Raw genomic sequence first — 27,069 nt, 5'->3', positions numbered from 1 at the left:
GTTAAGCCTGTAACTTGACTATCAAAAAAAAAATATATATAAGTAAAAATGAAAGGGTGTGAAAACTTTCTGATGATGCTGAACAAATTCTTTTTTGGCTTTCTGGTGACATAGCATTTAAAAATAATGAACTTATAGTTCTATTTCTAAACAAATACCTGTTTTCAGACTTCTGAAAATGGTTCCCATTACAACCTTTGCTATTCTTACTGCATGGGAACAATGCTACCAACCGAGCTACGATGTGACCCCATAGAATTCACGTATTGCAACTTCAACTTTTTCAACTAATTTAAACTCATCGGCTTACAGCATTGACACATTTTCACAGTCAATTCACTTCTTTCGGTTTTATTAAACATGCACAGCACATTTTTACAGAACAGAACTGGCTACTTCAAAAAAAAAAAGAGCTTGCAAATTGATAAAATTATATAAAAATACATATTTAAAGTTAAATTAATAAAAACATAATGTCTTAAATTACATCAGACTTCAACAAGAGGCATCATAACAGCCTGTCGGTGCCGTGCCCTTTCATCCGAGCTCTCAGAATCATTCAGGGACATAAACCAACGTCTGGTTTAAGATTCATTCAGCCAAAGGTCTGAGGTTACATATATATTTTTTTAACACTGATTACAAATGTGGTTTTATGTGTCATGTAAAAATGTAAAAACAACAACAACAACAAAAACAATCTGGTCATCTTTATCCTGTTTCCTCTGAAAAAAAAAAAAGCTTCTCAGAATCATTCACAGAAAACCTCCTCAGAGATCCGGTTAGATCTTGTTCAGTGGAGGAGAAACCTGGGACTTTAATCTCTTAAATACTGCTCAAATATGTTAAAAGATGCACAAGAAAATGATAATATTAAAAGAATTGGCTCAAATTAAGAAAAATCCAGCTTTTCACAAAAAATAAGTTTTGTTGCTTTGTACCAAAGGTTTACCATAATCTGTATAGGAAGTAGTTTACTGCCTGTTTTCTTCAGGTTCTTGCAGACACATGCAATATGTGAACATATTTTCATTAGCTTCAACCAGCAAAACTAATCTGATTATGACACAGGGATTTAAAATAAACATTAGTGCAGTTAGTTTAGATCAAATTAAAAAGAGAGAGAGAGACATTTCACATGCCAAGTTTGTCTAATTTCATACAGGAACAAATAACGTGGTCATAACAGGATACATGTCTCTTAATTTTAACCCTCATCAAACATCAAACCTTGGACATCAAAGCTTTTCTTCAAAATTTTGGTCTGTGCGCTGTGTTGTTATTTATTTCATCTTTTTCGGTTTGAAAGTTTAGTGGCAGATTTCTTCTGGCTGTGACAGACTTTTAATTATAGAAGTCACGATTCTATCCGGATTAATTTTAAACGTTTGACCTGACGGAAACCTTTTCACGTTTTTCGTGTGATTTTTCTTCTTTTTTTTTTTCGGAATTGCTACTTCAACCTTTGATAATGGTGATAGCTTATAGACAGACAAGGATTCCATAACATGCAGAGGAACTACAGAAGATGAAAAAACGGCTGCACCATGTACCTCGCCGAATATAGCAACGCAGCCGCGAGTGGGGAGACGCAGAGAGCAGAAACGCAGACCAGGAAGTTGAGCACCATTCCCAGCAGGACGATGGCGAGCAGGTATCCGTGGAAGAGCAGATTGCGCCAGTTGCTCATTTTCAACACCAGCCAGGGTTTGTCTGGGTGCAGAAGCCACAGGAGGCCCAGGACTCCACTCTGGTTAACCAGTTGAGCGTAGTAGATGTCAAAAACAGAGGGTTGGACGTCAGAGGGCTGCTGGCGCACAGACTCGGACACTTTAGCGAAGCTGATCAGCGAAAGGCTGTGAAGAATCAAAGCGAGAGGCGCGTAGAGGCTCTCCAGAGGCTCAACACCAGGAATCCCATTGGACGCTTTGCAGGGGTGAAAAAAAATTGATTTACATTAATAAAATTCCTCTCTTAATCTTGCATAAGATATTATGCAAGATCATTCAATGCTTAGGAAAAGTATTCGTACCAACTGAACCGTCTCACTTTCTCATTATTCTCAAAATTCAATGTGTTTTATTGGGATTGTGTGTGACAAATCCCAATGGAGAGAGGGAATTAAAGAGGCAGTATTTACATTTTTTACATATTTGTTAAAAATATCATGTTGTGATAGTACAACTTGAGACACGTGATCTGTGAAAAAGAATTGAGCTCCTCTGCCTTGTCCCTGTGGACCTAGAGCAATCTGCAGAAATATATCACATCAGAAGCAACCAATCAGAGCCAGGAGGACGGTCTTAGCCCTGTCAATCAACCTTGCGGCACTGCTCCAAATTTCACCAAAATGATTTTTTTATTGCTCACTGTGCCAGCTACAGTGTTGGTTTTTGACAATACAGTTTTTCGCGATAGGACAATAGAATCTTTTTTATTTGTTTGATTGTTTGATCTGATAAAACCGCTTCGTTGCACTTGGCAAAATTGCAAAAAACCTAAGAAACACGTTGGGGATTAGTGGCTGCAATGTGACAAAAAAGGTTCAAAGGTTGTGAAAGTTGTTGCCGTGTGTTAAGGTTTACCTGTGATGACAACAAACATCCCACTCAGGATTGAAATCAACACTGACAAGTGGTGCGATGGCGGAGACGCCACCTTCAGCGCAAAACTGAATCCGAGGGTCAGCAGAGGCAGCAGAGGAACAGTGAAGAGGAAGAGGTTTGCGTACGGGCTGCTTGTTTTGGTCCAAGTCATGAGCACCGAGTGAAAGCTGTTACAGATGGTGGGCAGCAGCAGCCTCTCTCCCAGCGATCTGGAGTACGGTCTGAGATGCACCAGTCCCAAGGCATGGAGGAGATTTATGAAGACAAGAGAAACCAGAACCTGGGGAGAGCAGTGCAAACATGTTCAGCTCTGTAAGGGGAATGACAATTCAAAGAAAAGCAGAAGCAGAACCAGCCGGTGTCCACATGACAGAATTAATGATTTACAGCCCACAAATAAATTACAGCTAACTTCACAGCCAGTAAATTTGCTTTGACAAATCCTTTCTTTTTTATTTTTGGCCTTATGTTTAAGAAAAGAAAATGTGAGGGGAATACACATAGTCACAAACTTTGCATTTCAATCAATAAGCTGATTATTTTGGGAAGAAAAACAAGGCAAACCAGGACAACTATCATCATTGAAAATATAATTATGACACAAAAATAGAATTGCTTTGTTTTCCTTTAGATTTAATTGGGTTAAATAATATCTGATCTTATGTCATGTTTTTGTGACATTTTTTTTAATATAAAGTTGAGTTCAAAACACAGCAGTCCAACAATACCCGTTAGGTCAAAAGTAGAATCATTAATAAAGCAAATCATTTATAAAGTGGATGTAATAAAGTCATGAAAACTACCATTCATGACATGCATGAGGCTGATTAAGTGTAAACAAATCATTAACTGAAAGACTCGTTCTCATTCAGAGGTCCTCATATCTGGAACAGTTTACGTTCAACAATAAAAAATGGTAACAGATATTAAGAATGACTAACAAAAACAAATATATGAGCACTGACGTATGTTAACCTACTTTATTAAGGGGAACTAGATTTCTCTAATATGCATTTCCATGTTTTTCTTGATGATAATCACAGAAATTCAGCCTAAGTGTGTGTGTGTGTGTGACATAAATCTTTCATTTTTAAATTTTTTTGCTGCATTTTAATAAAGGTTTAAATGGCTAGGTTTTGTTGCCAATTGTTGGCTAGGTTTTCTAGCCAACAATTGGCTAGAAAACCTAGGCATAAAATCGATTGTTCCAGATATTTTTCCAAAACAGAGTGAACCTTAAATGAAAATCATATTAAAAAGAGCAAGAAATGGTAAGACTGCTGAGCTAAAATGAACAGGAGTGCTTCGAAATTGAAACCAAAATCCGAAACTACAAGCAGAACCCTAACTTTCCGATGGATACAAAATTAAGGTAAATGGCAGATCGTTTTGCTTTGCGGTCTAGGAATCACCAACAATTTCTCAAACAAACATAAAAGCGATGAATTCAAGCTGCTTTAAACTGTGAGGCATTGTGGCTCAGGCATCATGGCATGGGAACATTTCCTATATTATGACGTTGGATCCATCCTGCACATACCAGAGATCATGGATTACAGATCTCTTCTAACTTATCAAAATACTTACAGAGGTAACTTTAAAACAATTAAAATAATAAGGAAACAGCCCCAGGCACACTAAAACAGCAAGCAGCATCCTGGTTTCATAATAACAAGATTAACATTTTGCAGTGGTCTGCCCAATTTCTGGACTTTAATCTAATGGAAAACTACGAGGGTGACATTGATCATGCTGTTTCTGAGGCAAGACCAAGGAACCCAGTTGGACTTTGAAATGTAGTCTAACCGTCTAAAGCTGACAGGTGCCAGAGGTTAGTCAGTTCCTTGAAACACAGACGTGTAATAATTCTAAGAAACATTGGTCATCCAATTTAATTTTGGTCTACTGATTCACAGGAAAGCTCAGAGTTTATAAGATTATACATTAAATGTTTGAGCTTGTATAGTAAAATACAAAAATGTTCCTTTTTTCATCCAGCCTAATATTACGGTCCCCCCTTTTTTTTTTGCTTCGCTTTCTGCAGATTCAACCAGATTTGATCATCTTTATTTCTTCAAGTTTTGCTTTGTCATAGAATGTCACGTGCTTGTGCTCAAGCATAATCAACTTGTTTTGCTAAATACAGTGCTAAATATTTTGATCTCACAATTACTTTGAGGCAACATGGAAATATCTGATTGCCAGTCATAAACAAAGATACCGAGGACTTGGCAAGGTGGAAGAGGAACATACGCACTTTTTGAAATTACTAAGAGCTAACTCCACATTTATAAGTGCTGACTCTACTGCAGGTTGACATATTTTTATTTTTTAATGACAGCTGGAAAGTATTATATCAGCAAGTCTGCTTTGGTTGTTGGTAATCCTATTTCTTTCCTAAGCTTGCTGCACAAGCACACCTGATGCCCATCTGTGGACTTTTCTGGACTGTCATTCCAGGCGGTCTTTTGTGGTCAACCTTTGAACGAGGTCATATTCTCATGTCAGTCCGTTGCGTGATAATTTGGTTAAACATCACATGCATGCGTTAATCAACACTAAGCATTTTTGCCTTGGCGCTACCTCTGCTCTGTCCTTCAAACCGGCACACAGAGGCAACAGTATGCTTCTGTGTTTAGTGGGCTAGCTTTAAGTTTTTGTTAGAATTTTACACTAAAGACCAACAAAGTGGTGCACGACTCTAAACTCTTCAATGAAAGTCCAGCGTACCGAGCTGTCTTAATATGTTGCCTATCAAAAAAAAAAAAAAAATTATGCTGTAATTTAATCTCAGCGTAAATCAGTTTGTTTTGAGAACATCAGTAGGCAAACGTAATGGCAGTTTACTCTATTGTCTAAAAATGGAAAGAATGTGACACAGCAAAAAGTCTGTTAAAAGCTGCAAGAGATATTCAGCAGGACAACAATCCAAAACATACAAATAGAAAAAAAAAAGGAAATATAGTTTTGCTGGATGCATATTTATGTGTTGGAATGGTCCAGTCAAAGTCCAGATCTAAATGCAATTGAAATTTAGTGGCAGAACTTAAAAAAATATATCCAATCTATCTAGAGTGACAAAGCTTGTGATATCATGTAAATTAAATTTTTTTTCTTTGTTTTATCACATAAAATCCCAATAAAATACACTGACATTTGTGATGGCAGCGTGGCAAAAACAAATCCATTAATCAAGAGGTGGAACTATTTTTGCAATGTATTGCATTTATATAGACATTTCTATGTCTATATAAATGGAAATGCTATAAATGTTAGTTCAACACATGCAAATACAGTGATGTCAGAACGCAAATAACTCTGCAGAAATAGACAAGTATGCAAATGATCTCGCCTGGTGTGCTCCACTCCTCGCGAGCACATTCTCCTGCTAATGAATGGATGACTGATTTTGAAAGCGACGCTGCATTTACTAACCTGGGTGAAGCAGAGAGCAACAGGGAACGGGTAATGGTACTGCGGGATAAAGATGCCAGCGACAAAGTTCCTGAGTTTGTCGGCCTGGCCGTATACGATCACCACCACAAAGCAGAAGGTGGGAATGAGCGGCTTCAGAGCGTGAACTGAAGAAAGATTCTTCAGTGCTGAGACATACCATCCAGTCCTCCATCTCCTTAAACTGCAACCAGGAAGTTTTACAGACAGGCTTTTATGTGCATGCACACAATTGTTATCCTCGTATGCAATTAACCTAATTTCCAGATTTGCACATAAAATCAAGAAACAGTGGAAAACAAATATTTATGGGTGATGTTTGAAAAGACACATAACCTTTAATTTTCACCATTCAATCAGGCTAAACAGTGCCTGTTTTATGTCAGCTTTTGTTTTACCAAAAATGAATAAATGGCAGAATTTTGAATGCAGAAATGTTTTTGCATTTCAAACTGTATGTCTTGTTTCAGATATTTTGGATATTCTTCCTTAAGATTCTGTAAATATTTCAGTGGAATGTTGGCCAATTCCTCCTGACAGGTCTGATCAGGTTTGTAAACCATTTAGGTACATTTTTCAGTTACTAATTTTATTTTAGTACTTTTAGCATCAACACACCAACACCTTTGCGTTTTACACCTGGGAAGGTGTTTTCAGGCTTGCAATCTGCCCTCTTTGTCAGTCAGACTTTGAAATTTAATTGTATTAGTCGACAAGACATTTATATCTCGCCTGATTTATTCTGATTTTGCTCATCATGTCTTACAAATAACCAGTGTGTCTGAGGTGTTGCCTTAAAATATAATGACAGGAGCATCTTTATTTAACTCAAATGCTACAAATTACCCAGTTAGAAGCTTAGAAAGCGATGAAATCATCATACTTATCTCATCCTTCTGGAGTTTAACAAATACGTTTGGTAATCCTGACTCACCTAAAACAGGCACAGTTTAGTCCTGATAAGCGTCAGACAGTGATAAAAAGTTTTGTGCCTTTTTATAAAGATCTGGTTTGATATATGGTAGTAGAAGAAAATGGGATCTTTACCTTTTACCTAACAGACATCTTGTCATTCTGTGCAGAGGTTGCTTGCAAGTATCTGTTGTGTAAAGGTATAGTGAGTCAACGAGGAATTTGCACGAGAAAGCAATACAGTCTCCAGGGAACAGTGAACAACAAAAACAAGTCAGGTTATCATGAGATCATGCTGGGTGTTTCTAAGTGTAGGTAATCAATGCTGGCCCATCGATCATACAGAAGAGCATTCATGAAGTTCAAACCAATATATAGAATCAAAAATCATCTTACAATACGTTTAAGTTGTTTCTAAGATGTGTGACGGCGTCGTTTCACGTCGCAAAAGACGACTAAATGCAGACTGAGCTACACAGTACCTATTTTAAAACAACAAAACAAACATAGGCAAGAGAAACGCGTTTTGCTCACCATTTGTAACTCCTCACAAACTCATTATTCAGCAAACGAGTTGCGCCAAATTTTTACTATCGATATAACGGAGGTAGGATTGGAATTATTTATCTCCGTGTCTGTTTCCGCATCTTCCTGCGGCCGTGTCCTTTAGTATTACGTCATGCTGCTTTCTGAGCTCCGGCTTCTCTCCTCATCCGTTTTTATCATGAGTTCAGCTGAACTTTGCCCCCGCTCTGTTTGTCTCAGTGTAATTAAAGGGGCCATTTCGCTAGATCACCTTTTCGGAATCCAGCAGAAATATTCAAACCACCCACATAAAGTGTCGAACATTTATTAAGACTTTCTTGCTAATATAATGCTGACCTGCAGTTTCACTCTCTGTGGGATAGCGGTGAGAGTTGTGGTCTTGTAAACGATGTCTATCTAATGTTTTTATAGGCATATTTAGCAACAATTAACTTACCAGCTGCAGAGAGGTATCAGTCATGCGCAACTAAATTAATGAGGCTGGTCATGGTTCTCTATTTAAATTAATATGGGAACATTTATTAATTATTATTATTATTATTATTATTATTATTATTATTATGTTTGTTTGTTTGTTTGTTTGTTTGTTTGTTTGATGTATGATTGTCAACCGGTGGCTCCCAGCTCAGCAGGGGACAGTCGTACTTCATTTTAACAGCCACCAAAGCTCAAAAAGCACTGAAAAAGCATCAACAGATATAAGTAAATTCATTATGCTTGGTTGTTTCAGGCTTAAACACGTAACAGGTTGCAATTAATCATATTAATCTCTTAAAATGTCCTGCCTACTCATAAGTGTGAGAATAACAAGAATAAAACAAATAAATACGGGCAAACAGAGATTCACTTAACTTGGACATCACATAAAACAATTGTACCGCCTTGATAATGAAGCCCAAACTCAGCTTTTATGAAGAAAACTGCTGAATCAAAGAATGAATATTGACCCTCTGAATATAATAGCTCAATAACACCCACTGGCTACTTTTGATCAAAATTGAATTTGTTTTCAGTTTTGTAGTTCTTTAGCAGTTCTGTTCTTTAGCGTCACTTATTCTTTTTTTGTTTTCTTTTATTTTCCTTTTTCAATAAATTGATATTGTATTTTTTTTATTACATTTTTACGCTTTTATTAGTATTTTCATATCTGGTTTTAAGTCTTGAAAATACTTTGAAAAATGAATGGGGACAGAACATGCAAAAAGGAAGTCAACTAGAAACAAGACACGCTTTCAAAAGGTCTAGAATGGTGATAAATTATTAAGATAATTAACTAGAAAGAAACAAACCTTGTAAAAATACTGTTAAAGAAAAAAATATACAACGTGATATTAATCAGTCGATTTCACTCTTTCTTGTAGGGACTGTGGGGAACAGACAGACGACAAAATGAGAAGAATTGAACCAGCAAAGTCTCTTAGTGAGGAAAACACCAGACACAAAAAACTAAACCTATATTAGTAAACACAAGAAAACAAAAAACAAAGCAATTGTTGTAAAATGTAAGGTAGTAGCAAACACAATACAATCAGAGAAGAAAATATAAAACGACTTTAAACTATTAAGCACATAGTACATGGCTCAGTGATAGAATAGTCACACTGTAAATGGGAGCTAGTCCTCGACGCAGGAGTCTCAAGTCTAATCTCCAACCCCAGGTCATGTCATCCCTTTCCTTCTGCCCTTTGTCTTGTCAAGTTACATATGGATAAGGGCCATAAGAGTAATAAAATGTCAATAAAAAAAGAAACATTGGTTTGTTTTAAAGTAATGTTTAGCAGTTCCAAAGTTGACCCTTTCAGTCATTATGCCTATTGTTTATGTCAGGCTTCATTGTCGTGCGTAACAACTAACTCTTTTTCTTTTTTTATTGACCAACAATTGTTTTTTATTTATTTATTTATTTATTTATTTATTTTACCAACACATGGATGGAAGAGTCGGTTCTCAGTACAGGATCAATTGAAGTGATTTAGCTGTTTACACACATAACATCTGACTTACACTCCTCATTATCATTGTTCGGGCAAACAGTGGCTGCAGTGAGCGACTTTAACCACTTCAGTAATAAAAATTCAAAGCAGCATTAATTAGTGATTGAGAGATAATTAAAAACATAAGCACCTCAAGCAACAGCCACATAGTTATTTATTAACAGAACATAAGGTGTTTAATGTACAGTCTTTGTGTCACGAGGCAATGGCAGTAAAAGGAAAATCACCAGCTGCAACGAGTTTAATTCAATCCGCCTAGCAGACATAGTAATGCAGATGTAAACCACACACACAGGCTTGAAAATAGATCAAAAGATGAGGTTCAGACAACAAACTAATCTTGTGGGGGTCTTACAGTAAATCCTAGATGTAAGGCGCAAACAGTTTGGCAGGTCAGAGGTGGGGAAAAGAGAGTATTAATAAAGGACAGCAGAATGGGACCTCCATCTCAAAGTCTTTATGAAAACACTTTTCTTTTTTTCTTTTTTTTTTGTTTGTCAAAAAATTTCACTTCATGTAGTGGCTCCCTTCAACACTGAACAGCATTTGTAACAGATACAGTGCAGCCAAGTGTCGGGAGCAAAAGTGTAATTTTGTTCAACTTGGCATGAAACCAAACCAAACATATGTCAACATAAAATACAATCTAAGAAAAAAAGCAGAAGCAGAACAAACATGGCTTGCTTTACCTGCTTATAGGACTGCCAACTTAAACATATTAAAAACTGAACCAGCAACTTAACTAGCATTAATTCTGTTGAATCCACTCTTCTCACTCTGTTCTGCCTTGAAGTGGTGAACACATTTCAGTCCACAGACATCATGCTGGGTGAACTCTCACCCAGCTATTTAAACCGAGTGGTTAAAAAAAAAAAAGCCCTGAGTGGAACACCCCTCGTTGATATAAATCCTGGAAAGACCTCTATGTATGTCAAGTTTATTTGATTAGCACGGTTAATACATGAAGTCATCCAATAAGCTCCACAGAAAAGAAAACACTCTAAGGGGGGAAACACACACACACACACACACACACACACACACACACACACACACACACACACGCACACGCACATGCAAAACAAAGCTCTGATCCAAAGCCTTTGAAATGCACAATCAATAATCTACACATTGGCTATGGTGTTAGTGCATCACCAAACCTTAATGTTTCTTTTAAAGGGTGTGCCTCAGCAATAGGAGATCCTGGTGGAGCAGCCCTGGTCGGTGCTTGCTACAGAAACACAGAACTCTAATCTGCCAGCTCTTCGTGGATGACATCTAGTGGCAGCTGAAAGGAAAGACACTCAGAATTTTGTTTTAAATGAGCTGTGCAATCTTTATATAAAATTAGAAAAAGCAAATTGATACTGAATATCATGAGGGTCTACTGATTTTGAAAGAGTGTATGAAAAGTTTTGGTTCTGGACTTCAACATCAAATATTGCACAGATTTCTGTTTTCATAGTGCCTTAAATGTGTCAGTTTTTCATCAATGCATTACGGCTCTCTGTCCACAAGGGTGCAGTCAACAAGGTGGAGGAAACTATCACTGACTTGGACACTGGACTTTAATGTGGATTCTGTGCCTCTCCACTCTTTCTTAAGAGCTGGGACCTCGATTCCAAATAAGTCTGAAAATTGACCTCTGACGATGTCTATACAGGCGTGACTTGACTCGGGGAATGCAACATTAAAATCTTTCTGAACTAAACTGACTACCCCGAAACAAAACACAGGGAGAGGCTCTAACCAACAGGGTTTTGGGGTGCATATCCTTATTTGCCTCCTTTCCTGAGGTAAATAACATTGGTGGTTAACATCATGTAAGTATGGGTTGATCACCGATCCCCCAAACTTAAGGAAATGATCAGGGCTGATTTATTGTTGCAGCCCTACAAATCAATCTAACCTACAAAGGGAAAACATGCTAGCTCCAAGCAGACAGATTCCAGGCTAATGGTTAAAAAGATAAGCAAAGGTGAGTTTAAGTGCATTTTGTATTTTGTAAGGGGATGCCATTTTTAATTTTTTTTTTTATCTCAATAAACACCACAATCCATCTGTCCATTCATCTTTGTCTGTCGCTGCTTATCCTTGCAGGATTGCTTCTTGGGGCTGGTGCTCCAGATGTCACTGGGTAAGACGAAGGGTTCACCCTGGACAGGTCTTCAGTCCATCACAGGGCACCGTCCAGTATTTTTGGACTGGAGTAACATGCAGTCCAAAAATGTTACTCCATTTTTGGACTGCATGTCCAAACTGCAGTCCAAAATGTAGCCGAGATTCTATTTGAACGTAGCATAACACATTGTTTTAAGATAAGATATACTCTTCCAGCAAAAACGGCCACTGTTTATTATGGTTAGTAAACATTTACATGCCTGTGTAGAATGCACTAGGCGTATAACTAATACACAGTGCACTAAGAAATGAGAGTAATCAGTTTATCACACACAGCTGCTCTTGGCTCCACCCTGCTGAATTTAAGCAGCATTCCAGACACTGCAGGGAGGAATGTTCTAGTATGTGAAAAGCAGAGATTGCAGGTGAAAATAGAGTAAAAGTTTGCCAAAGTTTCATATTCCAAACTTCACACAACCTCCATGAAAATGTAATGAGTAGAAAACGTCATCTTAAATCCGCTTTTAGGTGTGAAAACTGTACTTTCATGATCACTCTTGCCTCCCCAGACGTTTTTAATACGTGGCAGAAGCGTGGCGTTAGTTAGGAGACTGCACTCAACAAAACCTTTTGCGGTCGTGTCACTGTGGATTTAAGCTCAAAAAGCTACAACTTCCCCATCGTTTTACACAGGACACCCCCTGTCCCCCCCACTCCCCCGAAAAAAAATGATCACAAAACTGCACGCATGTGAGCCTGCACGTAGCATTCAGGCCGAGACTCCCAGAGATCCAGCCCCGGCGTCCAAGTAGCCAACAGTTCGCCGGAACATCACAGAGAGGAGGATCTTATCCCCCCCCGTTAATTCAGCGAGTCCTTCCCGAGGAAGTGAGACTTACTTCAGAGGACACAGCGGCTGAGGACACGGTTCTCCTGCTGGCTACGGGATGCTCTGGACGAGGTAAATACAGCCTGCAGATAAGATACAGCCTCCTAGGTCAGATAAGAGACGGAGAAAAAGGCCTGTACGCACATTATATAGTTATTCTCTAGTTCACAGCTGAAGGCTGCGTGATCTACCCAGACTAGTGTTAGCGCGGAGCGTTTAAGCATTTAACTGAAAGCTAAGACCCCCAGAGATCTGCAATAACAGCCGGAAGGAGCTAAAATAGATACAAAATAACAACCTGGCAAACAGGAGACAAGCGAAAAGCGTGCGTAGTTCTGTCGTTGGCTTAGTTATGGCATTCCTATGCAATGTAGCGTGGGATGCTACTGCTGCCTTCACTTTGCATTGTTTTATTTGAATTTAAAATAATAATAATAATAAAAAAATCTAAATACATTTTCTACAACGCGGCATACTGGAGTGGAAGTACATCATTGGTGCTGTCAAAATGGAAAATATTTAACAACAAAATAAAATAAAATAAATACGAGCAGTGAAGCATCTTGCTTAAATAAATCAATTAATCTCTACAGCACAGATTGACCGTGAACTAGTGATTCTTGTTGGTTTGTAGATTGCAGTTTGGCTTTGAGCAGGTAAAACTCCATCGGAGGGATTTTAGTCCGCACACGAGTTTCCACGGAGGGGAGGGGCGAAGACGTGGCAGTCCTATCCTTTTCCATCCACATCCTTTGCTGTTTTTTTTTTTCTTCTTTTTTTTACAGCATGACTATAGAATAAAAGTAAAACGAGATATTTGTAAGGAAGTTTCTCTGCCACGACTAAAAACACCTTGGATTAAAAGACATGCAGCTAAAAAATAAAATATTTTATCAGTATTTAGTGTGAAAACAGCAGTGAGGTAGGAAAAAATATATATTTGTTGAGGTTGCTGTTCAACAATTGGCAATTTAAAAGTATGCTTTTTATTTATTGTGTAGTATACAGTTTCTGATGTGAAATATTGTAATTTTCAGGGATTATGCATTAATAACTGCTGGATGAAAGATTATATGAATGGAGTGATCAATATGAATTTTATACAACATTAGATTAGATTTGGTTGCATAATAAATGTGTCGAAATCTACAGGTTTTTTTTTTTTCATTTAGGGATGGACAGTTACATTTGGAGAAACATCTATTTTTAGAATTTTTTAAAAATATTTTTCTGAATGAATATTTTTTTAGCATATTTATTAATTTATTTACTTACTTCGTTGGTTGGCTACAGATTATTGGAGCGCAACTGAAAACAAAATGTTTTTTTTTTAATATTTAAAAAACTTCAAATTAATGCCAGTTTCCTATATTTTCAAATGCGCTCCAATTATTTTATGACTAATGGAATATAGTATAAGTCAAAATCTAAGGCTGACAGTGAACTGTATAATCATTTTTTCACTCCAGTATATTTGTTTTGCATATTGTAGGCCAAAAAAATACAGAAAGTTACTTGAAGTGCTCATCTTGTGCTCATCAGTGTTTGTTTTTTATTAGTTACTTCATAATATAGATTCTTTTTTTTTTAAATTAATCTGATTTTGCATTTCACAAAATGCCAAATAATGTAGACAAAGAACTGTTGCTCACAATCCGTTGTTGCTGTGTTTTTCTTTCAAAAGCAGAAGTGGAGACCGTGCTAGAAAGAATAGAAAAAGTGGCCGGAAAATAAATTTGCTGTGTCAGAGGAGAGTCTCTATGTAACTTCCCAAAGTTATGAAAAGATTCACCCATTTCTGGTTTCTGGTGCTTTGGGGATAATAACCAGTATTAGTTTTCAGCAATACTTTTTTTATGCGTGTTGCCAGTTTTGATTAAATGGGAGCTGTTTGAATATCTTTTTAGTTTGTCGTTGCAGCATGCTGCTGACCTAAATTAAAATCCCACAATTCATTTGTTTTTTTTCAAGTGAGGACAAAGTCAGAGCCTGTCTGAACCTGCACTCTACTTCCAGTTTGATTCTCAGCAGAGCAGAAGTGATCTCACTTTATCTCCACAGTAGCTGGTACAGTGGTTGCCAGTGTCATTGGACCTTAGTTAGGAGGTTCCCAGTGTAAACCTCAACTGTGCAGACTGTCTGTGTTGTTGTAAGCCTTTCGCATGCCTCTGTGGATTCTCCTTCACTCATTTGCCCTCACAAATAGCCCAAAGGTGCAAGTGTGTGTGTTGGGTGTGTTACTCTTTGCTCTCTCAGTAGACTAGTGACCTTACTGCTTACTTCACTGAAACGTCTAAAGGACAATGTACACACACACACACACACACGCACACACACACACATATATATATATATAAAATATGTAGTCTCTATCTGGGTTTAAGTTTAGATCTGTAATGAGCTCAGCATCTAACCTTTTTGTCACACGTGTTGATTTCATTGTGTAAATTTGTAATTCTTCCCTCCAATCTTTTATGTGTTCCTTTTCTATTAAATGTGGGCTTTTAAAGAGAAAATGCAGTTGCATCCTTCACAGGCACAGTGACTTCTTGGATTGAAACCTTGTCCAAAATCTAAAGCCAAAACCAGACTTGTTGGCACCAAACACAGACTTATTTTGGTGTCTCCGACATGGTTGTGTTTTTAGGGTGAAACAGAAGCGTTTATGGTTTAACCGTTTGACTGTTTTATGTATCAAATTGTGAGTTTCACTTGTCATTCTCATTTTAATATTCAGCTCATTCCCACTGAAAAACTTGTATTTTCTTTAGTTAATGGCAAGGATTTTTTACCTTGATGTTGAGATAATTACTTCAGAAAAAAATCTTTATTTAACAACAAGAAGGAAAAACAATACTCTAAAACACAGAAAGAAAAACTATTTTTGACAGAAAACCTAAAAGTGCAAATGCAAAAAAATCCACAGTCATGCAAGTAAGCTCAAGTTTTTAACTCAGTGAACAAGAGATGTTTGTTTTTTTAAATAAATGGGATCTAGTAATACAATCTGTGACTTAAACTTTATCTCATCTGATGTTATACATCGTATGGCATCAGATGGACCAGCACTGAAGGGAGGAAAGGGAAATGACATTACCTTATTATAATAATAGTGAGATCAAATGTAGTAGGTCAGGCAATCTTGAGGATCATCTGCAAGGACAGAAAGTTTCTGATGCCTGATTGAGTGAAAATTTCTAATCTGCACATCAGGAATCAACTTTGATAAAGAACTTTTAGATTATATAAAAAAACGATAATTACAGTTGCTTTTTTTTCCATCAGTCTGGTTGTGCTTCAGTCGAATTTGTCCAATGGACATATCCTGTTCTCTTTCAGAATGGAGCTGCCATGTTGGTGTTTGTTGCTGCTGAGCTGCCTGCAGTCACTCTCAGCCCACAATGATTTCTTCACCTCCATAGGTACAGCACACACACCGTGCAAAACTGATCCCTGTGATCATCCGATTTAACCGAGTCCAGAAGCAAACAGTGAAGCCTTGCAGACCTTTCAAATCATGAAAAGACGATATCAGTGATGCAGTGTGTAACCCATGCCGGTTCTGCTGATTTGTTGCCACTCAGGCCAGATGACAGATCTGTTGTACACTGAAAAGGACCTCGTCACGTCTCTGAAGGATTACATCCGAGCGGAGGAGAACAAACTGGAGCGGGTCAAGCGGTGAGAATCGGATCGAAATATTCAAACTGCACAGCACTTTTATGAGCTGTTAAAAACAGAAAAGATTTCACGTGACAGGGCACAAAGTCTCCACTGTCACCAGATACATTTACCACTTTAAGCCGTCTTTCGAGAAATTACTTTCAATGTCAGTTTGCTTTGTACGGTTTGTTTTGTTGCATGTCAAGCACATTCAACAAGGACTCGCAGGTACAAAACCTCAACGACAAAGAAAAATGAGCTAAATTCCAAGAGGATGAGATGCTATGAGATGAGCAAGAGCTTTGATTTGCATCCAACAATTAAACAAACTTTTTTTTCTGACTGAATAAGAAGACTCACCCTGAGAAGATCAGTATAGTAAACTAGAGATTAAAACCAATTTTGAGGAATATTTGCTCCGTCATGTGTCCCATTGAACTCTATGTCGCTTTTATTGCTAAGTTCAGAAACGGTTGTGCGTTTTTAGGACAGCTCCGGTGCAAAATCCCATCGTTTCCGATCAGTACTCTTGATCTGTGTTGTCGTTTTTCATGGCAGGTGGGCCGACAAGTTGGATTCCTTGACAGCAACAGCCACACAAGACCCAGAAGGGTTTTTGGGTCATCCCGTCAATGCCTTCAAACTGATGAAGAGGCTGAACACAGAGTGGGGGGACCTGGAGAGTCTTGTGCTTAGTGACACCACTGATGGTATGGACAACTGAGAAGTGCTGGCATTCACAGTTAGCTCTCACGTTAACATTGGAATTGACAAGTTCTAGCGTGAAAAGTTCATATTTGAGCCGTCCACATTTATTGAAACTTTCTCTAAAGATCTGTCAAACAAAATGTGCCTGTTGTCTCAGTTGCATGTTCTCACATTAGGAAAAAAAAGAAAAATCCAATTTTTAGATTTAGTCAGTGGACAAAATGACACATTTTAACAAATTCCACAATTATTGACATGTTTATAATCTGTAGAAAATACTTAAAACTGAACATTTCTGTCATTTCTTGTTTCAGTTGATTCCAGATTTATCAGCTTTTAAGACATCTGACATTCCTTCAAAATGGGAAAGACAAAAAAACCAACAACTTGTCATTCAAGTACGCCAATTGTGTATTGACATTCCTAAGTCAGTAAACAGCGAAAAGAAAATAGTTTCTCACTTAAACTTGGAAATAAATTGGAGGTTTTAAAACACTAAAGGTTGGACAATTAAGGCTGGTCGAGGATCTATGTTTTTTCGTTTCACTTTGCACAACGAGGAGGACAGTAAGGCCGCCAGAAAAAAACTCCAAAGCTCACTGCAGTCACCAAAACTCCATAGCAGTATTCAGTGCTATTGCTGTTGGATTCATACGCCTCTAAAATACTGATGTTTGCAATTCTTGCAGGATTTATATCCAACCTGACCATCCAGAGGCAGTACTTCCCCACAGAGGAGGACCAGACTGGAGCGGCTAAAGCTCTTCTCCGGTTACAAGACACCTACAAGCTCGACGCCAACACCATCTCCACAGGAAATCTTCCTGGTAAAAGCTGTTGCCTCAGTAAATGGTTACATTTAGCACCGGGCTCAATGTTTTTTCTTTTCTTTTGGTAGTTTATTTGTTGTTTAAACAGCACCCAGTGTCTTTTTTTTTGTTTTGTTTTTTTTTTGCACCCTGGCATCATTGTTGTCCTTTTATTTGCTCACCAGGCGTGAAGCACAAGAGCCAGATGACAGTGGAGGACTGTTACGAGCTGGGTAAAATAGCCTACTCGGACGCCGATTATTACCACACGGAGCTGTGGATGGCGCAGGCCCTGAAACAGCTCGACGAGGGAGAGGAGTCCACCATAGACAAGGTGACGGTTCTGGACTACCTGAGTTATGCCATCTACCAGCAGGGGGAAATAGAGCGAGCGCTGGAGTACACCTTGAGGCTGCTCAAACTGGGTAAGTTGCCGTCAACCGTAGTGGGGAATTGAATTGAATCCAGTGAACTGTTTACGGTGACAGCGTCATCATCGCTGCCATTTTTCGGCCACTATTTCAGACCCGGAGCACCAGCGTGCCAAGGGCAACGTGAAGTACTTCGAGTTCCAGCTGGAGAAGCAGAGAAAAGCCGCAGAGGAAACGGCTCGGACGCAAGAGGAGCGTGGCAAGAGAGACACAAGCGAAAAGAAGAAGCAAAAGAAGCAAAAGAACTCCTTCTCTATGATCCCAGAGAGGAAGAAGTATGAGATGCTTTGTCGAGGGGAGGGCCTCAAGATGGTGAGGAAGAAAAGCAGCAGAAATAACGAGACGGCGTCTCGCTTTTATCTGCCACTCCGGTTTAATTCCCAATCTCGCCACCAGACCCCGCGCAGACAGAGCCGGCTGTTCTGTCGATACTTTGACAACAATCACCACCCCAGGTTTGTGCTGGCGCCGGTCAAACAGCAAGACGAGTGGGACCGCCCCTACATCGTCCGCTACCTTGACATCATCTCCGACGCAGAAATCGAGAAAGTCAAGCAACTGGCAAAACCACGAGTGAGTAACTCTCTGAGCAGAGGAGCGCTTGTTCAGCGGCGTGTTTGTGATTTCGGATGTTGAGGGGTGGCAGGCTAAAGTCTCGAGGCCGGTTTGACGGGTTTAGACAAGCATCCGAGAAAGATGCTTGTCTGCCTCTTTGTTGGGGGTTAAATCATGTCCCTGGCTTCACAGCTGCGCAGGGCAACCATCTCCAACCCTGTCACTGGAGTTCTGGAGACGGCCCATTACAGGATCAGCAAAAGGTAAGACGGAAGGTCGCAGGACAGAGCTTTGGGGGAATTATTCCTTCCCTTGAAAACGCATCCGATTTCTTCTTTGGCCTGTCCAGAGCTCCACTTTGCTGCCTTGTTAAAGGTCAAAGGCTCTTGAGCTGAACGCGGAATGAGAAAACATTTATACAGCAGTGCCTTGTAAAATGATTTCTTGCCCCTTTTATTTGTCATCATAACCCTAAACCTCAGAGTATTTTATTGGGTTATTAAGTGCTAGACCAACACAAAAAAAAACATAAAATTGCTAAGTGGAACAAAAATAACGCAGGACTTTTGATTCTTTTTACAAATACAGCCTTATGGGATGTGTCTCCACTAGCTGTGGTCATCTGGAATGTTTTTGTCTATTTTATTTTCTTTTTTTTTGTAAAATAATCAAGTTGAAAGGAGAAAGTCTGAACAGTCACAAGTTCTTAATTGAATTTCGGTCTGTACTCTTCTTAGCTAGTCCATTTTGACACAAGCACTTTAAAACACACAATTTAATTGCAACTCTGGCTCTAAGTTTAAGTCCACTTAAACGTAATATTATGCATGCCACACTTCTCCGAATTTTGTTTGCGTTAAAGTTTAAAACCTTGAATCCCTTTCCTTTCACCTCTCAAATATGCTGTAGTTTGTGTTGGTTTGCTACATAAAATCCCAATAAGACACACAAAGGTTTACGATTGTAACGTGAGACAAAACTGGGAAAGTTCAAGAGGTTTCAATACTTTTTGCAAGGCACCTCAAACATATCAGTCGACCATTACTGATTGACAAAGAAATTGTATCAAGTTGTATCAGCGCTGCTAGCTGAAGTTGTTCATTTTAAACTATTGGGGTGCTCTCCAGCTCAGGGGTCTGCTTCAGAAAGGTAACACAACATGCTGACCGGAGAGGAAAATGTGTTACCGTTTCTGCTAGTTTGTATTAACATAGTTGCTTTGTCCCACATGCGGTTCATCACAGGCAGTCGATGAATAAATGATCAACATGATTGTTATAAACAACATCTAGAAGTCCAGTATGGAGCACTCTGCTGCTTTTTCTTTTTAATAACATCAACAACCAGTGACTCCATCTGCTTTTCTTCTCTCTCTCTCTCTTTCCATTTCATTCGTCCTGCTCTGTCTGTCCTCTTTTTTTTTTCTCTTCCTCTTCCCATTTTTATTTCCTCTACTCCTTTGTGTCCTCTGGAACTGCCATAGCTAAGGCGAGCCACGGTGCATGACCCTCAAACGGGGAAACTTACCACAGCCCAATACAGAGTCTCCAAGAGGTAAGGGGTCACAGGTCAGCAGGTCCTCATCCAGCTCCCGCTTTGTCATTGTCTAATGGCTGGCTTTGTTTGACCTTGCACAGGGAAAATGCAAATAATTAGATGGAAAACTAACAATAAACAGGTTTTAATTATTATTGGTGCAAACAATTAGTTTAAGCCAAGATAATTAAACCCTGCGGATGATTCGCTGAACTGTTATTTATTGCCTTTTAGCTTTTTCCCATACAGGAAGTCATAACATGCCACCATGGCTGCGGTGGTGCAGCAGTGCAGTTTTTTTTTTTTAATTTTAGATTTTCATTTTTTGTTAGCTTCACTGAGGTGAAGTCATTTTTCAAGGCCATGGATTGGATTACATGAAATGCTCAATTGCAAATCTAAATGCTAGTTATCTCATCTGAACTATTTTAGCAATGTTTTCTGAAATTTGTATCCAGACCTAAATATAGCAGGCCCAGCAGCCAACTCGAACCCCCACATCACTTTGGTTTTACTGCTCCTGGTAGTTAATGTCAGCACACATGGATGTGAGGGTGTGGCGTCACTTTGATGGTTTTTCTGCGCATTACGTGTGAGTCAGCACGCCGTCGTAGATTCGGTTAGCGATGAGCCGGAGGAGCGGATGGAAGGCTTTTTCTTTTTCTTTTTCTTTTTTGTCAGACGTGACTTGCTTAAATCCATCCCTTCCAAACGGGAATGCCGTTTTTCATGTCTGAAAGCAAATCTTTATTTTTGGAGCTGGAATTTATTGTTGTGGAAACTCCATTGTTAGTAGCATGGCTGGTTTGATGTGGACATTATGGGATTTTACTGCTTCTTCCATAAAAACGACAATTTAAAATTTTCATTTAAGACGCTGAACTTAACATTAGTAGACATATATATATATATATACACTAATAGCATAATCCTAAAAAAAATCTGTTCTCTGTGGTGCTCAACCACACCACAAAAGTGCACAAACCTGCACCCTGAGCTGACTGGAGATCCTTGGGCTCTTTCCATGTTTCTAGTTTATTCACACATGCTTTTTTAAAATGTTTTTTCCCATGCATGTTTTCAAGCATGGCATGAATTTGTTGCTTTTACTGAAGAAGTTTCTACTGCCATCTAGTGGACAAATGTGTATCCCACGACAAACAAAAAACGTCCTCAATCTAAATTGCTCTGCCTCCATTGTTGCAGTGCTTGGCTCACCAGCTACGAGGATCCTGTGATTGAAAGGATCAATGAGAGGATTGAAGCCATTACAGGTCTGGAAATGGACACAGCAGAAGAACTCCAGGTAAAACCCAAAATAATAATAATAAAAAAGTGAATATTTAAAAAGGCTTCCTGATTTTTTTCATTTTTTATTTTTTTTCCCCCCCACATGATTATTGGCTTATTCCTGCATGTGTACAATTTAAGCGACTTGTTGTTTTTCTTTGATTTTATAGGTTGCAAATTATGGTGTTGGAGGGCAGTATGAACCTCACTTTGACTTTGGAAGGGTAAGCTTTTTAATTGTTGAGAGTTGATTTTCTGTTTTCGAACAGTTGCGTTGACATGACATGACATTACATCTGGTGTGCGACAATTCCACAGAAAGATGAGCCAGATGCGTTTAAAGAACTGGGAACTGGAAATCGTATTGCAACGTGGCTTTTTTATGTAAGTAAATGCATACAAAGTCCAGGGCTGGCTTCAAGTTAACCAGTGGCTTTTGTTAAAAACTCCGGTTGTCATATAGACATGTGTTGTTGTTTTTTTCACTTCTATGTATAATGTGCCAGCAATGTGGTGTATGTCTGTTTTTGATTATTATGATGCTTGTTAGAAGTCTTATTTGTTCTCGATAGCATAAAAAGTGCAAGCATGCACCTTTAGTAGGTTGGCAATCGCCTATTAATGTTTAAGTGACTGAAATAATTAATTAATAGACAATAAAATAAAGTATGTGATAATATTCATTGGTGCAGTGCAGATATGCATTAGAGAAACATTTCCAAATATTAAATTGATAGTTCACTGTTGAAATATTGGCAGCGTTCTTTCAATTAACTCATAAAATGTGCATGAAATTTAATAGATTTTCTGAATAAGTGTATAAATATGTAAAAAAATAAAAAAGTATGGGACTTAAATTAATTTCTGATTGGAACAAAACATTTGTCTCTCAAAGTTTGCAAAGCCTAATGAGCCTAACATTAAGACAATATATTTACATATCACATGTCTGAAAAACTTTTAGTAAGTAACAAAGTGACTTGTTTTACGGTATTTTATTTGTTCACATTTTAGTGGCAAATATCTGAAAACAATCTTGATGAAACAGCAAAACTTAATCACTAGCATTAGTAGTTGACTGTAGCTTAGAAATAATTTCTCACATATCAAATAGATAAAATAATAATAGTATTGACCTTATGTCCACATATGTAATTCATAAATAAACATTGCTCTGACCGCTCTGATGCAGGAGCACCTCCGGATCACCCAGTGGGACTGGAGAACGATGTTGGGCCAACAAACCTGTCAGCAGCTAATTTTTTTCTTTACTTTATCTGTTGCAGATGAGCGATGTGACTGCAGGGGGCGCCACAGTATTCCCAGATGTAGGTGCAGCTGTTTGGCCTAAAAAGGTAACGGCACACTAACACTTTATTTACTTGTAACATAATCGATTTAGCTGGATTATAAAATACCACATATGTTTGTCAAAGCAATTTTAGACATTCAGATGTAATAAACACGAAATGGCTTTGAGATTAGTAGCATGCACAGTTCTTTCTAAATTATGTAGATAATAATAGCTGTTTTTTTTTTTAAATTGAGAGTGGATGTGTGAGATGAAACCATGCTAAGTCAGATTCGTACAGATGGAGAGTTGCTGCTAACATCTACCATTGATTGCAGGGTACCGCTGTGTTCTGGTACAATCTTTTTGCCAGCGGGGAAGGAGACTATAGCACCAGGCATGCAGCCTGTCCGGTGTTAGTGGGCAACAAGTGGGGTGAGTTCCTCTTCCGGAGTTCAACCTTGGCTCTACATTATGACACGCAGGATTAGCCTTCATACCTCAGGCTTGGATTTTCTGCTTCTTCATTTGGGTCCTTAGCATTGTATTAATTGCACATGTCTGAATTGTAAATGTACATATGGGGTGCTGCTTTGCTGAAATAGTTACACTGCTTTAACTTTTCTGCACCTTCCCGGATTTTATCACTTTAAACTTAATGTGTTTTGTCGGGAATTTATGAGACTGATCGAAAAAAGCTAGTGGATAATAATGAACCCGAAAGAATTTGTGTTACAACTAAAAATCTTGCCAGGTGCGCGACAGTAAAAGATGCAATCATTTTGGGGAATGCCTCTTTGTTTTTGTTAAATACTTCAAATTCAGTCCAGTTGGATAATTAGAATCTGTAAACAGCAATTTTAGTTTTGCATGAGACTGTCAGTTGGATTTAGGTCTGAGCTTTGACTAGGCCATTCTACCATATGAATATATATTTTTTCCTAAACTATTTCATTGAAGTTCTGGCGTTATATTTAAGATTGCTGTCCTTCTAGAAGTGGTTTTCGTCCAGGAGAGTCCTGTTTCCTCATAGTATGATGCTGCCACCACTATGTTTCGCAGTGGGAATGATGTGTTCAGGTTGAATTTCAGTGCTAGCTTTTCACTTCACCTACTGTTTTGCACCCTCTTTCACATAAAATCCCCAAAAAATGGGTTGAAACATTTTTGTAGTACATTAGCTAATGAGAAAAACACCAAAGAGTATGTAAACGTTTGCGAGAATAAAGTAACTAACTAACTAGAATATTCTCAAGATTCTATTTTTCTGTCTTCCAGTATCAAACAAGTGGATCCACGAACGAGGTCAGGAGTGGCGGCGACCCTGCGGCCTGAATGAAACTGAATAATGTTTGTTTTTTTTTTAAAGAAAAAAAAACAACCCTTCCTATCGAATCCCTTACCCCTCGCCTCATTCTTGTAAACCACCGAGGACCAGAGAACACTGCAAACACGTCACAGATGATCCATGGGGTCCAAATGGATCCCTTCCTCCCTCCCTGTCTGTCTGTCTGTCGGCAAACAGTCGGTTCTGCTTCTCACCTGTTTTCTGTCTGCGAGCCCGGAGATTGTTTTGATAACATCGAGCCCCCTGGACAGCGTCCGCGTCGCCGTGACAGATAACATGTTCTTAGGGTCGTCGGATTGGTTTTGAGAAACACTCGAGTTCTGTTCACTCCCATGAGTCTTTCTTTGCACTCTGAGTGAACTCCAGCTCTCTGTGGTGAGGTTATCCTTCAGTTTGTGACTGCAGGGGCCAGTTTCCCTCTCTTTAAATTGAATGGTAAAGGATTTATTTTATTTTTTTTTTCCTTTTTCACATTTTTATGTGGACTGTTTGAATTATTTTGTTTGACTGATGTGACCCTAGGCCCTTAGAGTTTTTGGAAACTGTAACGTTTTAATCAGTTCAGTAAAAAAAAAACAGAAAAAAAAAATTGTAGCAGTTGTAAAGTGTCATACTTTTGTAGGTTCACTGAATTTTCATTTTTAAATCTCGAACATTTTTAAACTTCATACAGTGTTTAATGAAAAACCTTAGATGGTGCACGAGCAAACAAAAATTGCCCTGTGTCACTGGTAGAAGGGGTATTCAGAGCAAAGTTTTCATCTTTTGCTAAATCTATGCAGTACTTTATCGCATGACGCACATTATGCTATTTGCCGAGCTTTTCCCCCAGTGTTTACACTGTGACTTCACTCTAAAAGTTATAAATGAGGTTGTGCATAAACGAGGCGTGTTTATAAAGTCATGCAAAATCCCATCTGCATACACTCCATTGTGGTCTGTTGTACTGTTTCATGAGTTCAAGTTGGTGTTTAGTCACCTGTATAAAGTTTGATGCAAAATCAATAATTATCAGCTGTTATTAAGTAAATAAGAGCAAGGCAACAAACACTAACCGTCACAGTCATAAAATCTGTTTGTTTGTTTTTTTTTTACTGATTGTGGTATGTCTGTAAGTGTGAAAATATTTGGATTTTCCAGAGATGCTTTTTATTTATATGTCCCAAGCCATCTTTTAAATGTCTTTTCTATAATAAACACCTTTTACTGACAGAAAAATAAATTCTGTCTTTTGTTTCAGGAATTGAGGGTTGGGTCTACTTTCCCTTACGTTTAAGGGAAGGTAGAGTGACATGACATAACATTCAGCATAACTGCAGTTTCTGATATCTTTATATTTTTCCTTGGGCCTTGAGGGCACAACGAACAAAAAAAAAAATCAGTTGAAGTGTGAACAAGGTATTTTGTTTTTTGCATATCTAGCCAATGGGGGATGGTCGTTCCTCTGTGTAGTGAACACAGTTTAATATGGCACATTCTATTTGGTAAGTTGGTAAATCAAAATGTACAAATATATATAATCAACATTTCAATTAAAAATAGAACCACAAATACATCTAAGCTAAAAAAAATTAATTGCTGGTATATTTAGACACAGGCTTCTATCAAAATTGAGAATCTATTTTGAGAAGAAAAACAAACACCTAGTTTAATTATTAGGTCAGCCTCTTCTGATAAGCAACATTATTAAAAAAAATAAAAATACTTTTTATTATTCCCGACAGGGTCTGTCTGAGTGTGCATGGGACCTCAGAAGGAGGGGCTCGCCCGTGGTGTCATTCATTCAAGAACCGCCACTGGTTTAGGACTAATCACAGAGTCATTGGCTCATCCAGCCTTCTGTGAGGTCGGAAGAACAAGGCCGAGCGGGAGGCACAGAGAAAGAGGGGCAACAGCGGGTCTTAGAAGAGAGAGATTTACCTTAAATCAGCATCGATTTACAGGATAAATTCACATAAAGGCTTCGAGAAAAGAGAAAACACCGGGGCAAGATGATGACCCAAATAGAGACAACGGTGCACTATGATAACGGGTACGAGGATGAGTACATGCTACAGGAAGAAGAATGGGACAGGGACATGCTGCTGGACCCCGCCTGGGAGCAACAGCAGAGGAAAGTATGTCTGTTTCGTTAATTATGAAACTGGTTTAGCTTACTTTGATTATCCTTTAAGAAAAACAGATAAATAAATAAAAAGTGACCAGTGGTTTTGTCATCGTCAGTATTGTGGTTTTAATTTTTAAAAATCTGAATCAATTTTAGTTTTTCTTAAAATAAAAATAAAAATAAATGAATAAACCATTGCCAAACATCAAGCGGTCAACTTGACGGTTTAACTTTGGAAAAAGATCAATAGTAATAGATTTTTCCGGTTAACATCTTTTCAAAATAAAACAACCGATGGAATAATCCATACTAAGGTGTTCCAGAAGTGTCAAAAATTATAAGAATAATAATACGAAAGCCATATATTTATATAAATTTGTCAATACTCATTTAAAATGGGGAAATCATATTAACAGTTGACTAATTCAATTAATATGGTGATAAATATATGCTATACAAAAATAAAACTGTTCCACTCTACATTTCATTGTTTCATGGTTTCATATTGTTTGAGGTTGAGACTGACTAACAGCCTCAACCTCCAAAGTCACTGCTCTCCTCCAGATAAATTTCCTTAAGTGGACTTACTGGGATGTTAGCCAGTCTATTTGATAAGATACAGTGACAGTTTGAAGTATTTCCTGCTGCAAAGGATTTCACCTTTATTTACACAGGTCAATGTCACTGAGACATGAGCTCTTATTCTCAAGAGTAACCAGTTTTAAACAGATATATAATGTGTTAAAATAACCCATAATCAGTTAAATTCATCCAAATTACTGAAAAATACCAGTAAAAAAAAAAAAAAAA

At 38.2% G+C, this 27,069-nt stretch overlaps 3 protein-coding genes across 6 annotated transcripts in view; 2 read left to right on the top strand and 1 right to left on the bottom strand.

Annotated features, from left to right (window-relative positions):
• Positions 1-335: 335 nt before the first annotated feature.
• Positions 336-12,619, bottom strand: LOC103133607 (uncharacterized). Of its 3 annotated transcripts, XM_016668014.1 has the most exons (6): positions 12,532-12,619; positions 10,672-10,799; positions 7,107-7,158; positions 6,042-6,243; positions 2,586-2,886; positions 336-1,926 (listed from the first exon to the last, which is right to left on the bottom strand). In XM_016668014.1, exons 3-6 carry the CDS (start codon positions 7,130-7,132, stop codon positions 1,520-1,522), a joined length of 936 nt encoding a protein of 311 aa, XP_016523500.1. In that variant the 5' UTR covers positions 7,133-7,158; positions 10,672-10,799; positions 12,532-12,619; the 3' UTR covers positions 336-1,519. The 3 variants fall into 3 exon arrangements, with proteins under 3 accessions (XP_016523500.1, XP_016523501.1, XP_007545483.1); XM_016668015.1 differs by lacking the exon at positions 10,672-10,799 and having other exon boundaries at positions 12,532-12,618; XM_007545421.2 differs by lacking the exons at positions 10,672-10,799; positions 12,532-12,619 and adding an exon at positions 7,506-7,888.
• On the top strand, positions 12,504-24,753 carry p4ha1b (prolyl 4-hydroxylase, alpha polypeptide I b). 2 transcript variants are annotated; one of them, XM_007545423.2, is made up of 15 exons: positions 12,504-12,593; positions 15,861-15,943; positions 16,106-16,202; positions 16,743-16,894; positions 17,582-17,719; positions 17,887-18,126; positions 18,227-18,444; positions 18,529-18,705; positions 20,171-20,241; positions 21,430-21,529; positions 21,684-21,737; positions 21,832-21,897; positions 22,800-22,868; positions 23,143-23,239; positions 24,083-24,753. In XM_007545423.2, the coding sequence occupies exons 1-15, from the start codon at positions 12,580-12,582 to the stop codon at positions 24,151-24,153; spliced, it is 1,647 nt and encodes a 548-aa protein (XP_007545485.1). In that variant the 5' UTR covers positions 12,504-12,579; the 3' UTR covers positions 24,154-24,753. The 2 variants fall into 2 exon arrangements, with proteins under 2 accessions (XP_007545485.1, XP_007545484.1); XM_007545422.2 differs by lacking the exon at positions 20,171-20,241 and adding an exon at positions 18,880-18,950.
• A 1,212-nt stretch (positions 24,754-25,965) lies between these two features.
• The window catches only part of actn2b (actinin, alpha 2b), a 28,485-nt gene continuing 27,381 nt past the window's right edge, over positions 25,966-27,069 (top strand). The window contains exon 1 of the mRNA XM_007545420.2: positions 25,966-26,269. Within this exon, the coding sequence (XP_007545482.1) occupies positions 26,144-26,269 (126 nt within the window). The 5' untranslated portion in view covers positions 25,966-26,143. The remainder of the gene's footprint in view (positions 26,270-27,069) is intronic.

The sequence above is a fragment of the Poecilia formosa genome, unplaced genomic scaffold, assembly GCF_000485575.1.
Source record: "Poecilia formosa unplaced genomic scaffold, Poecilia_formosa-5.1.2 Scaffold12, whole genome shotgun sequence".
NCBI classification, from domain to species: Eukaryota; Metazoa; Chordata; class Actinopteri; order Cyprinodontiformes; family Poeciliidae; genus Poecilia; species Poecilia formosa.
The sequence above is the reverse complement of the archived record's forward strand: the minus strand, read 5'-3'. Positions and strand labels throughout refer to the sequence as shown.

What these genes read in the sequence shown, in the direction of transcription:
- p4ha1b (XM_007545423.2), top strand. An exon ending in GAGGGGAGGGCCTCAAGATG is followed by an intron (nt 18,445 to 18,528) that starts GTGAGGAAGAAA and finishes TCTCGCCACCAG; the next exon opens with ACCCCGCGCAGACAGAGCCG. An exon ending in CAGCTGTTTGGCCTAAAAAG is followed by an intron (nt 22,869 to 23,142) that starts GTAACGGCACAC and finishes CATTGATTGCAG; the next exon opens with GGTACCGCTGTGTTCTGGTA.
- LOC103133607 (XM_016668014.1), bottom strand. Translation starts at nt 7,132, where the DNA reads ATGACAAGATGTCTGTTAGGTAAAAG. An exon ending in AGATGTCTGTTAGGTAAAAG is followed by an intron (nt 6,244 to 7,106) that starts GTAAAGATCCCA and finishes TCCTGGTTGCAG; the next exon opens with TTTAAGGAGATGGAGGACTG. An exon ending in TTGCTCTCTGCTTCACCCAG is followed by an intron (nt 2,887 to 6,041) that starts GTTAGTAAATGC and finishes TGCTCTCCCCAG; the next exon opens with GTTCTGGTTTCTCTTGTCTT.